Consider the following 13,238-nt stretch of genomic DNA (forward strand, 5'->3'; position numbering starts at 1 on the left):
TTGTGAATATCCCCTGGAGTAGAAAATAGCAACCTACTCCATTATTCTCACCTGGAAAATTCCATGGATAGAGGAGCCTGGCAGGCTACAGTCCATGGGGTCACAAAGAGTCATGTGTGACTGAGCACACACACTTTAAAACATCTAGTGCTTAATCTGTACTCAATCAGTGGAGCTATTACTGTACACATTTATGTTTTAGAGGTTACAAAGTACTTTTATATATTTTTAAAAGTACTCATTAAATCTTCAAATCACTTTTATAATAGGGAAAGACAGGGTTGGTGTTTTGTTTTGTTTTGTTTTACTGACCTTGCTGCGTGGCATGTGGGATCTGGGAACCTGTGCCCCCTGCATTGGAAGCACAGGTCTTAACCATTAAACTGCCCAGAAAAGTGCCTTGTTTGTTTTTTAAATATTTTTAAATGAGGAACTAAAGCTTAGCAATAGGCTAGTGCCATGGAAAGGATTCAATAAGGCATAGAATTTCCAGATGCTGCTCTAGCCTTCTTTAAAAAGATGGAGCCTTTGGGAGGTGGGTGTGGCAAAGTAAGCTCTGAGTTTAGTCACCTTTGACATTGTCTTACTTCCAGTCTAACCTTAACCTGCAGCAGAACCAGATAGCTGAGAAAATTATGAAACTACAGACCTTGCCCCCAGGGAAAGGTATGGGGTAAGTGATGACAAAGTACAGAGTTGCTCTATTAACTAACAGTGTTATAACTGTGTCCCAAGTTATAATTAGAAAGCAAACATGTATCAACCACATTATTCTTATAAGTATACTTCAATATACTTATAAAAGTTTACTTTCATGTATACATATGTATGTATGTGTCTATATATATATATATAAGATGGCAAAAAATAGCAGAAGCAGTGTCATTAACCTTTAGGTTAGTATGAATTTTATAGTGTGTATCTTGTTTTGAGAAATAAAGACTAGCTTTAAGCATAGAAAAAAACTTGCTTGTTTATTTTGTTCTTTAAAGAGACATTTCTAAAATCACACAGTAAAAATTTGATTCTTAACATTTTTACAGGCTTAGAGAAAAGGGTCATGCTATGGATAGAAGACATTTAAATAAAATACAGGCTATACAAGGCATATAAAAACAGCTTTAATTTTGAAAACTTGTATAAGAGACTATAATATCAAACATGAGATTGAGACTTAAATTTTTCTAGACAATGTAGGATTATCAGACTTTTGTTTTCTTCAAAAGTAAAAGTATAGCGAAATTGCACCCATAAAACCAGGAACTGTTTGGGAGAGAAAAGATGAGTTTCCATTTAAACTGGGGTTGATATTCCAGTGTTCATCACAGCACTGTTTACAATAGCCAGGACATGGAAGCAACGTAAATGTCCATCGTCAGACAAATGGATAAGAAAGCTGTGTAATATTCCACACAATGGAATATTACTCAGCTCTTAAAAAGAATACATTTGAATCAGTTTTAATGAGGTGGATGAAACTGGAGCCTATTATACAGAGCGAAGTAAGTCAGAAAGAAAAACACCAATACTGTATATTAATGTATATATATGGAATTTAGAAAGATGGTAATGATGACCCTATATGCGAGACAGCGAAAGAGACACAGATGTAAAGAAGAGACTTTTGGACTCTGAGGGAGAAGGCAAGGGTGGGATGATTTAAGAGAATAGCCTTGAAACATGTATATTATCATATGTGAAACAGATCGCCAGTCCAGGTTCGATGCATGAGACAGCGTGCTCAGGGCTGGTGCACTGGGATGACCCAGAGGAATAGGATGGGGAGGGAGGTAGGAGGAGGGTTCAGGATGGGGAACACATGTACACCCATGGCTGATTTATATGAATGTATGGCAAAAACCACCACAATATTGTAAAGTAATTAGCCTCCAATTAAAGAAAAAACTGGGGTTGAAATGATTTATTACATATATTGAACACTAAATTTAACCTTGGAGATGCCTTTGTGATGTTTTTAATGAGATAATAAAACAGTTCCTGATAATTAAGAAATCAATAATTTTGTTTGGAACTTATAAGAGAGGCATGTGGTATCTTTATGTATATGACACCTGTCTGGGTGAATGAACAGAAATATGTCCCTTTTTTACAATCCCATGTCAAGTGCATGCCTTGCTAAGCAAACAAGAGTCAGAATCCAACCTCCACTTCTGCTTCTACAAGTAATAGGATATAAGTGCCTAAAAATATGTTTCTATTGTGGAGAGAAAGAACATTAAATTTGGGCAATGTATAAAGTTGGTCTAGTGTAATAATGAGGAGATACAAGTGCATTTGGCATGCATGTAAGAAAGAAAGAAAAAACAGAAGGTGGAAAAGAGAAAAGGCCAACAAAATGCTCATTTTGCTGTTTTTCCTGAAGCTATAGGAATCCTCCTGTCTTCCTAGCCTTCCCATCTCTTTTAGGAAAAAACGAGGAAAGGGAAAAGGGGGGAGAGGACAAAGTTTTTATTCTCAGCTTGCTTCTCACTCTTTATTACCCGTAAGACAGAGGAAGTAAAGAGTCTCTTGCTGAGGGTGAAAGAGGAGAGTGGAAAAGCTGGCTTAAAACTCTGTGTTCAAAATCATGGCATCCAGTCCCATCACTTCATAGCAAATAGGTGGGAAAAAAAGTGGAAACAGTGACAGATTGTATTTTCTTGGGCTCCAAAATCACTGCAGCTGCTGAATGCAGCCATGAATTTAAAAGACACTTGCTTCTTGGAAGAAAAGTTATGACAAACCTCGACAGTTTATTCAAAAGCAAAGATATCACTTTGCTGACAAAAGTCTGTATAGTCAAAGCTATGGTTTTTCCAGTAATCATGTATAGATGTGAAAGTTGGAAGGCTGAGTGCCTAAGAATGTATGCCTTCGAATTGTGATGCTGGAGAAGACTCTTGAGAGTCCCTTGGACAGCAAGGAGATCAAACCAATCAATCCTAAAGGAAAACAGTCCTGAATATTCATTGGAAGGGCTGATGCTGAAGCTGAAGCTCCAATACTCTGGCCACCTGATGCAAAGAGCCAACTCATTGGAAAAGACCCTGATGCTGGGAAAGACTGAGGGCAAGAGAAGAGGGCAACAGAGCATGAGACGGTTGGATGGCATCACTGGCTCAATGGACATGAGTTTGAGCAAACTCCAGGAGATGGTGAAGGACAGGGAAGCCTGGCGTGCTACTGTCCATGGGGTCACAAAGAGTCAGACACAAGTGAGTAACTGAACAACAACAAGAAGACTTAATACAGTATTTGCAGAATTTTCCTCATTTGCAAACATATTGGGATGTATTGCTCTTGAAAGGTAAGGGCATTTGGGGTGTATTTTGCAAACAAAAGAAAGAAGGCACAAAGAGATCCCAGGACTTTCCAAGGTCACCCTATTTTTTGGAATAAAACGAAGATTTCAACTCTAGTAATAGAAAAGTCCCAGGACAGTTTGTCAGTGAAAGCTGAGATTTCTTTTTATAGCACTTTTATGCCCCAATGAGGAGAAAGCAGTGGCACCCCATTCCAGTACTCTCGCCTGGGAAATCCCATGGATGGAGGAGCCTGGTGGGCTACAGTCCATGGGGTCGCGAAGAGTCAGACACAGCTGAGTGATGTCACTTTCACTTTTCACTTTCACGCATTGGAAAAGGAAATGGCAAACCATTCCAGTGTTCTTGCCTGGAGAATCCCAGGGACGGGGGAGTCTGGTGGGCTGCCGTCTAAGGGTTGCACAGAGTCGGACACGACTGACTCGACTTAGCAGCAGCAACAGCATGCCCCGATGAATTACTTTTTCTTTTTTTTAGATTTATCTACCAATAAAAAAGTATTGTGAAAGGAGATTCTTATAATCTGTCAACATGATTGGAAGCCTAAGATAGTCCATAGAATGTGCTAACATACACATTTCTCTAAAAAAAAAGTGATGAAAAAGATGCTAATATTGTTTTTTTTTGTATATTTGAAAATACTAAGATCAAAAGATACTGAGACCTGCTTTCTAGATTTATATGGGGCCCTGCTGGTTGCTTTTTAGAAGGAGAGGATGCTTGATTAGTGTTAACACTAGGAAGCTGAAAACCTGTCAAGCTTTACATAATAAATTTGTTGCCTATGCCTGTTTCCTGTTATGGTTTTGACATAGTGTCAGCATTTATTATACTTAAGTAATTTAAAAAACATTGCTCCCCAAACTTGCCATTATGCTTAAACAAAACAAAAATATATTTTATGGAATTTTTCCTTAAGAGATTACTCTTTTCTTTGATCTTTCTCATTCTTTGCAACCAGAACATACAACTCCTCGTAAGCGTATTTCTGATCAACACAAATTCAGAGCATCCACTGAAGGAAACAGTTAAATTAAAAGATAACACTAGCTGATATATTCTAGAAACAGAAAGGTATGGAATCAAGTCCCAAAGTCTGCTGCAGTTTCCAATTTACAAGACCTTCCATCTTCCATGTTATTTTGTGAATTTCCCAAACACATTCCTGCCTTAGACCCTTTGCATTTAATGTTTCCTGGAACACTCTTTTAAAGATATGTACATAAGTCATGTCCTCAATTTTTTAACTCTCTGCTTCAGTGCCACCTTATCAGAGAAAATTTTTCTTAGTCTACCATTTAAAACAACTTCACCCAACCTCCACCTAACCACCATCTTAGTACCCTGCATTATTTTTCTTCTTTCTCATCTCCAGTTAACTACAGTGAGCTCCATGAAAGCAGGGACCTAATCTGTTTTGTGTACTGCATTATCTCCAGAGCCTAGATCTTATGTGATACATAAAATATTTTTTTATACATTTGCTGAATATAAAGACCCCTAAGGTCAGTTCTTGGTGCCTGGTTTTAAAAGTACTAATGATAATTTATTATGTCCCCATAAGAAAGCCATCAAGTTCTAGGTACCTTTCAGTTAGGGATTAGATTTGTTCAGAAGAAAGGCACAAGACCACTGGGTTATGGGAAAACAGATTTTGGCTGAAAGAAAGAACTGGATAATAATTGTGGTCATCTGAAAAGTATTTTATCTTTCTATAGATTATACACAGTGTATGACCCCTATGGGGATAATTGTACAGGAAGTTTAAGCATTTTATGCAAATTATATTATAATCTGACATCAGTCTTTAAAGTGTATGATTCTGTATTGACTCAAAAATTAATAGGTGAGCTTGGTTCTTCTGCACAATGCTGACATACAGATGTTAACATCTGTATGTTAACATCCTGAATCAGGGGTTGGCAAATTGTGCCTGCTGGGTCAAATTTGAACCATCACCTCTTTTTGTAAATAAGATTTTAGTGGAACACAGCCCTATCATTTATATATGGTCTGTCTTCTTTAAAAAGTGTAATGGCACATCTGAGTAGTTGTAACAGATTATATAGGCTCCCCAGGTGGTGCAGGTGTTAAAGAACCTGCCTGCCAATGCAGGAGACAAGAGATGTGAGTTCAGTCCCTGGGTCAGGAAGATCCCCTGGAGGAGGAAATGGCAACCCACTCCCATATTCTTGCCTGGAGAGTTCCATGGACAGAGGAGCCTGTTGGGCTACAGTCCCTGGGGTCACAAAGAGTCGGACACATCTGAGCGACTAACAATGTATATTGAAATATTTTAAAAGAGGGAAAGATTCCACTGGATTAGTACACTAGAAAAATAAAATGTTTGTTTATTTGTAAAATTCCCTGGGCATCTTTTATTTTGGTCAGTAACAAGCAGTCAGACACTGATTTCAAAGAGTCAGATACAACTGAAGCAGCAGAGCACATTCAACAGAGATTATACGGACCACAGAGTCTAAAATATTTACTGTGTGGCCCTTGACAGAAGTTTGCCAGCCTCTGCCTTTAACCAATAAATTGCAAAATATAATCCAAGGAAACATATCTCTATTTAGTCTCCCAAGTACCAATACCACTACTATCATTTCCTCCTCTTTCTTCTCCTCTTTCTTTTCTCATTATTCCTCTTCTTCATCATCATCATCATCATCATCATCAACTGTAGTATCTGTGAAGATCCAACCATAATAATATGAACCTCCGAATATTTGAATCAAGTGAATTTAATGTAAAGAATTGGTTACATGAATAATGGAAGAGGGTGACAAGCCCATAGATCAGCATCAGCAGAAAGATACCACCCCTCCTACTAGAAAAACAGGAAGGAGGTAGTTTTATTGCATGCTAGAGACTGAAATCACACAGCTGAATCTGGAACCATAGGATTGAGGGTAAGGGTGGCTGTTTGATGTTGGAGCCACAAAAGTACTCTTCTTCTGCCTAAGATGCTGCTGGAGGTAGAGAGGAAATGAAATACCCTGGCTTCTCCCACTAGTGCCTTCCACTGCCTGAACTCAACTAGAAGTCAACTGACATAGAATCCTATGAAATAGAGCCTGCAGATTTGTTCCCCTGAAATAAAGAACAGACCAAGAGGAGGGTGAGGAATGAGTCCAAGGATGCCTAGACCAGAGATCACACAACTGCTAATAGTGAGTGCTACCACTATCAGGTAGCAAGCTCTAGGAGTTGGTGATGGACATGGAAGCCTGGCGTGCTGCAGTCCATGGGGTCGCAGAGTTGGACGTGACTGAGCGACTGAACTGAACTGAACCACTGCCAGGTACAGAACTAAACAGTTTACATAAATCCTCACCTGCAGAGTAAAACGTAGTATCATCCCTAGATTATAGATGATACCTGGAAAGTTAAGTACATTGCTGAAGGCGGTAAATGAAATAAATCAGTTAGAATCAAATCTAAGTCTGAAAATTCTGTCTGAAAATTCATACTTTAACCCTCTCGTTTTACAAATAAGAAAAAAGTAGTTGGAGCAGATAAACTTGCAGCTGGTAAAGACAAGGCTAGGTCTAGAACCCAAGTTACTCCTATCAGGTTTTTGTACTTTGTATGAGCGACTTCACTTTCACTTTTCACTTTCATGCATTGGAGAAGGAAATGGCAACCCACTCCAGTGTTCTTGCCTGGAGAATCCCAGGGACGGGGGAGCCTGGTGGGCTGCCATTTATGGGGTCGTACAGAGTTGGACACGACTGAAGTGACTTAGCAGCAGCAGCAGAGCTAAAAACCTATGTTGTTATTGTAGCATTTACAGAGTCCAGTGGAAGCCCCTACTCAGATGAAGGAAGTGTCTTTGCACATTGAAACTATTACTAAGCAGACTAATATAATTTATTCAGTTGTAAATTGGGATTATTAATTATAACCACCTCAAGAGTGGTGAGACAGCTTATAATAGATCTAGAGACCTCTGAACAGTATGCCATGGAATAGGTACTTACTAAATGCTTAGAAAAACGTAAGTATGTATTGTTATTGTTAATTTTATTATGCTGACCCTGGGAATGGTTATCACAAGAAAAGAATAGGTCAGAAATCTTATGAAATGTTATCCAGGTATGTCATTAAACTAATACTCGTCTTTTGGACTTTTTACTTCTCTGCTGTTTAGGATAATAATTACACAGATGGTCAAGAATAGGATTTTTGTTTCTTTTTTTTTTTTTGAAGTGAGTGTCCCTCAACTTCATTTATGATTTCACGGCTTTTTTTTTTAACCAGTTTTTATCTATGAAATGTTAACTTTTATCCTTCTATACAGTTCCTTTCTTTCATCCAGGATGGGCTTTATCCAGCTATTCCCAAAATTGACCTTTTCTTTTCTTTCCCCATGGCTTTACTTGGCTTAATTCTTTTTTTTAATATTTATTTTTATTTTATTTATTTATTTGGCCATGCTGGGTCTTAGTTGTGGCACACAGGATCTTTTGTTGCAGCATATGAGATCTAGTTCCCTGAACCTGGCTCCCCTGTGTTGGGAGCGTGGAGTCTTAGCCATTGCACCACAGAGAAGTCTTGGCTTCATTGTTAATAGAAGTCTGTTTTCTTTCTTAACCAGCTCAATTCCTATAATAGTTTAATATTTTATAATGTTATAAAGAATAAGTATGTATGGCACTTTTATTATAATTCTTGTGATGCACTCAAGATTTTCTTCCTCAACATATATTTCCCTGATTCATTTGACACTTCGATCTTTCACCTATATACAGCACTTGTAGACAACTTGTAATGTGGTGTCATATACTTATTGCCTCAGATAGGATTGTAGTTTTTCCCTTTTTATACTTTACTCCAAATAGATTGAAAGACATGCCTGGATGAAGTTTTAGGTGTTTGGTGCTTTACAAATACTTAAATATTGTGTGAAAAGTTGTATTTCAAATTACCTGTGTTTTTTAAAATTGAGGATATTTTCTTTAAAACTAGTCTTGCTGCATACAAAGCCACTGATAACCTTGGTCATTTTCTGGGGTTTCTTGAAAATGTCTTGTAATGGAAAGCATTTCTTTATTCCAAAAATTAGCACACCATGAAACAAAAGATGGTGGAAGCATATCTTTCTAGTGTGATGCATTGCATAGCCTATGTGAATAGTTCTTTTTCATTTTTTTAAAAGGCAAATATAAAGGATAATTTGATACATAAAACCATTGGATTTAGCATTGCAGTGTCATATTTTAATGTGTAGAAAATATCTTAAAATGCAAGGCTCATAACAGAATGTAGACCTGCTGCCTCTCTATTTTCAGAATCTGAGGCTTTAAACTTGATACGCTAGAAATTCAAACCTCAGTTCAGTTCAGTTCAGTCGCTCAGTCGTGTCTGACTCTTCGCGACACCATGAACCTCTGCACGCCAGGCCTCCCTGTCCATCATCAACTCCCGGAATCCACCCAAACCCATGTCCATTGAGTCGATGATGCCATCCAACCATCTCATCCTCTGTCATCCCCTTCTCCTCCTGCCCTCAATCCCTCCCAGCATCAGGGTCTTTTCCAATGAGTCAGCTCTTCGCATATAGCAAGTAATGATGACCTTGCACATGTTTGCACATTGTAGCCTTATTATTTTTTGCACTTGATTTAAAGGACAATAGCAATGTACTGATCTCAGGAAACTGTATTAAGTAAATGTAGAAATCTAAGGGAGGGTAGTAAAATGTCCTCAAAATGATCTCTGAGAATGTAACATATTTGTTCACAGTTGAGAATTTCATCTAATGACTTTTTTTCTGTCATGTTTAAGGGAAATATTTTCTCCATCCCTGTTTCAAAAGCAATATATACTTGTCGTGTCCAACTCTTTGAGACCCCATGGACTGTAGCCTATAGCTTATCAGGCTCCTCCGTCCATGGGATTTTCCAGGCAAGAGTGCTGGAGTGGATTGCCATTTCCTTCTCCAGGGGATCTTCCTGACCCAGGAATCAAACCCAGGTCTCCCACATTGCAGGCAAACGCTTTACCATCTGAGCCACCAGGGAAGCCCAATTTTAGATGCTGCTGGTACAGAACTCTAAAGGATAAGTCAAATTAGGTCATGTTTCCTCAACACTATGAGAAGTTATATTTTTAATTCTTTGTGAACTTCAAGTTTAGGATGGCCCTAAATAATGTGGAATTTGGAATCTAGACCTAGCTAGATTGATTGGCAAGATTTTCTTCTCTAAAAAACTTAGATAGAAAAAGCATTCCAATCTTTTAAAAACAAATAATCCTCTCTTTACTCTCTCAACATCCTTCTCTTCTCCAACAACCAACACATGTACATGTTTTGAAAATTTAGTATTTTATTTTCTGTGATGTTAATAGATTAAATGTAAATCTTAATAAGTCCACATTCTTTGATTTAAAGGTGTTTACACTTGAGGCCTAGGATTTTGCCCAGTTCATTCCACATCTCAAAATATGGTTTTTGTCAGGACTAGACAGTAAACAGCTATAGTAGTTGGGACCCAAACCACAATTAATAGTGCTGAATGTCATGTTACAAACCTGCCTCTTGATTTCTTAAAGAGCTGGGATTGGTTGTGGCAGCTGGACCTCAAATACTGTTTCCAAAAAGGGTTTTGTGTTTTAGTGTCTACACCTAGGTTTTACGTCTGTTTATAAGGAGACACCTAACGGATTGATTGCAAAGTGGACTGTGACATGCATCTGAGTGTGAAGTTATATGGAAACTGTCTAACACTTAACTGTGTTTAAATTACTTCAGTTATTTCTTCCGTGGCTAAGATTACAATTCAGACACTTCAGTCAGAATACTGGTTGTAAAACAGTAAAGCAAATGCCAGAATTGTAGCCCAGGAATAAGGGAGTGAGCTAATGTGTTGGGTGTTCAGACATTTTTAATTTTAGGGGCATTGTCCCTTGGTTTTGGTATTTTTCAACAATCATGCTATTTATTATTTTATTTTATTTTAGCCATGTCCTTTGGGGGCCCGAGATTTTCGAGAGAAACAGTGTGCAGACTTTGACAATATGCCTTTCCGTGGAAAGTATTATAATTGGAAACCCTATACTGGAGGTAATGTATAACCTGGCAGAGTTTTCATTATGCTTGAGAGCTTTGCAAATATAAGAGAATATATAAATACAAACAAACATACCCATACATTCATATACAGACTAGTAAAAATTAATGTTTACAAATCAAAGCAGGAAAGTGCTCTAGTACTAAAAAGGTCTCCTGTAGTTTCCCTGTAGTAAAGTTAATATGTTAGTACAAATGATCAGAAATCATTTTTTAAAACCTAATTCTATTTAGGTACAGAGTTCCTAGAAAGGTTGTAAATCCAAATAATATTTCTGAATTCTTCAGACTTCCTTGAGGTGGATAGACATTATAATAATTTATAATATCAAATATTTGGAATTATCACCCTGATATAAATCAGCTCAAAAGAAGCTAAGAAAATGTGTTTCTCTCTTGGCCAAAGGCCAAGGATCTTTCCACTGGTGATTATTGTTCTTTTTTTAGGGAAACATTTTTTACTCTAATTTAGGCAAGCATCAGACGCTAACTGTTTAGTAAGCTCAAGTTTTCTTATGGTCCCAAAACACAAACTAAAATTTGTTTAAATTTTCTCTTAGAAAAATAAAATGTACTCTTAAAAACAACTTTTATTTATTGTTTTTCTAACATCTTACTTTTTTTTTCTCTCTCTCTTGGCTATACCGTGCAGCTAGGGGATCTTAGTTCCTCAAGCAGGGATTGAACCCAGGCCGCAATAGTGGAAGTGTTGAGTCCTAAGCACTAGACCTCCAGGGAATTCCCTCAACATTTGACTCTGAAAACTTTCCAACACAGAGCAATGTTAAAATAATTTTGCAGTGACAACTGTATACCCACCACCAAGATTCTATGATTAATATTTTAATATACTTCTTTATTACATGTCTAGTCATCTCTTTATCCATTCATTAATTTATTCTGTTTTCAGGTGCATTTCAAAGTAAATTGTAGTCATCAGTATACTTTCCTCTCTAAATACTTCAGCATACATAAGATTAACTGCAATTCAATATTTATTTTTCTTTTGAGGGAAGATTATGTACAATGAAATTATGAGGGAAGATTATGTACAATGTACACAGATCTTAACCTACCTAACTGTACTTTCCCTGAGTTTTGACTAACACATGCACCTATAAAACCTTCCTGAGTTACAGAACATTACCATTGCCTCCAAAATTCTCATAGTCTTCATCCTTCTTATTCAGCAACTGGCTCAACCTACTTACAAGAGGCAGCCAGTTCTGATTTTTTTTTCCCCCTATCAGTTAGTTTTGTCTGTTACAGAACTTTGTGTAAATAAAATCATGCCATATTTAGTCTCATGTAAGGCTTCTCTAAGCCTGATGTTTTTGAGATCTATCCATATCACAGCAAATGTAATTAGTTCATTCTTTTTTATTGCTGAGCAGTATTCCATTGTACTAACCAGTATGTTTCTCCATTCTGCTATTGATGGAAACCTGTATTGTTTCTAGTTTACAGCTGTTGTCAATAAGCTGCTATAAACATTTGTGTTTGTCTTTTTATGGGCATAGTTTTCATTTTTCCTAGGTAAATACTTAAGGGTGGGATTTCTAACCCATAGAATAGCTGTGAGTTTAGTTTTAAAAGAAACTTGCAGATGTTTTTCCGAAGTATTATACCAAGCACACTCCCACCACCACTGTGTGAGAGTTCTGTTTGCTCTTCATCCTTGCCAACATTTGGTGTTTGCAGTCTTCTTCTTGTGGGTCTATAATGTTGTCTCAATGAAGTTTTAATTTGCGCTTTCTGATTATTGAATGTGTTGAGCACATTTTCATGTGCTTATTGAGCATTTCTGTATTTTCTCTTATAAAATGTTTGTTTGAATCCTTTGCTTATTTTTAAATTGGTTATTTATCTTTTATTTTCAAGTGGTTCATTTATAAATTTTACAAGTAGTTTCTCATAGCTTATGATATTTTGGATGAATGTAAGATTTTAATTTTGATGACTTCTAATTTTTCAGCTTTTAAATATTTTATAGTCATTGTGTTCTCTGTCCTGTCTTAGAAATCTTTGCCTCCCTTAACTCAGAAAGATATTTTCTTATGTTTTCTTTTAAAAACCTTATGGTTTTGGTCTTTAGATCTACACTCTAAAAATAATTTGGGGGTATGATATGTATTTGTAGTATATTTACAGACTCTATGTTGTTTCATTGATGTATTTGTCAGTCCTATCCTGGTGCCATACTGACTGAAATGCTTTAACTGTATAGTCTTAGACATAGCAAGTATAAGCTCCTCCTACTTGGGTCTTTTTTTCAAGAGCTCTTTGGGTATTCTGTTTTGCATTTCCACATAAATTTTAGAGTCAGTTATTAATTTTTACAGAAGAACATGTTGGGCCTATCATTGTTTTCCTGTTGCATCTATGCATCAATTGAGGGAGAACTACCTTGCTAACTATCGAGTTTTCCAGTTTATGAACATGGTGTATCTCTCCATGTTTTGCTTAACTTCTCTCAGCTGTGCTTTATAGTGTTAGGTTTAAGGTCATCACATCTGCTGTTAAATCTTTTCCTGAGCAATTTATGGTTTTGACAATATTGTAAATAAAGATTTAAAATTTTTCATTTTCAATAGTTTGCTCTAATATATACAAATAAGATTGATTTTTATATATTAACTTACATATTCTGTGACCCTTCTAAATTTCCTTACTAGTTCTAATAGTTGTTTGTTTAGTAGATTGTTTAGAATTTTCTTGGTAAATAGTCTTGCTATCTGGAGATAGGTACTTTTTTCCCAATCGTTTTGCCTTTTTATTTTATTTTCTTCCCTTAATTATCTGACTTGGCCCTTCCGTAAAGTTTGTGCATGTGTCAA

The 13,238-nt window shown here is 36.8% G+C and overlaps 1 protein-coding gene across 1 annotated transcript in view; it reads left to right on the top strand.

The window, feature by feature from the left end:
- The window catches only part of ADAMTS6 (ADAM metallopeptidase with thrombospondin type 1 motif 6), a 275,958-nt gene that overhangs the window by 189,446 nt on the left and 73,274 nt on the right, over positions 1-13,238 (top strand). Inside the window, exon 14 of the mRNA XM_052659189.1 lies at positions 10,293-10,395. Coding sequence (XP_052515149.1) covers positions 10,293-10,395 — 103 coding nt within the window. The remainder of the gene's footprint in view (positions 1-10,292; positions 10,396-13,238) is intronic.

The sequence above is a fragment of the Budorcas taxicolor genome, chromosome 20 (assembly GCF_023091745.1).
Source record: "Budorcas taxicolor isolate Tak-1 chromosome 20, Takin1.1, whole genome shotgun sequence".
In the NCBI taxonomy this organism is placed as follows: Eukaryota; Metazoa; Chordata; class Mammalia; order Artiodactyla; family Bovidae; genus Budorcas; species Budorcas taxicolor.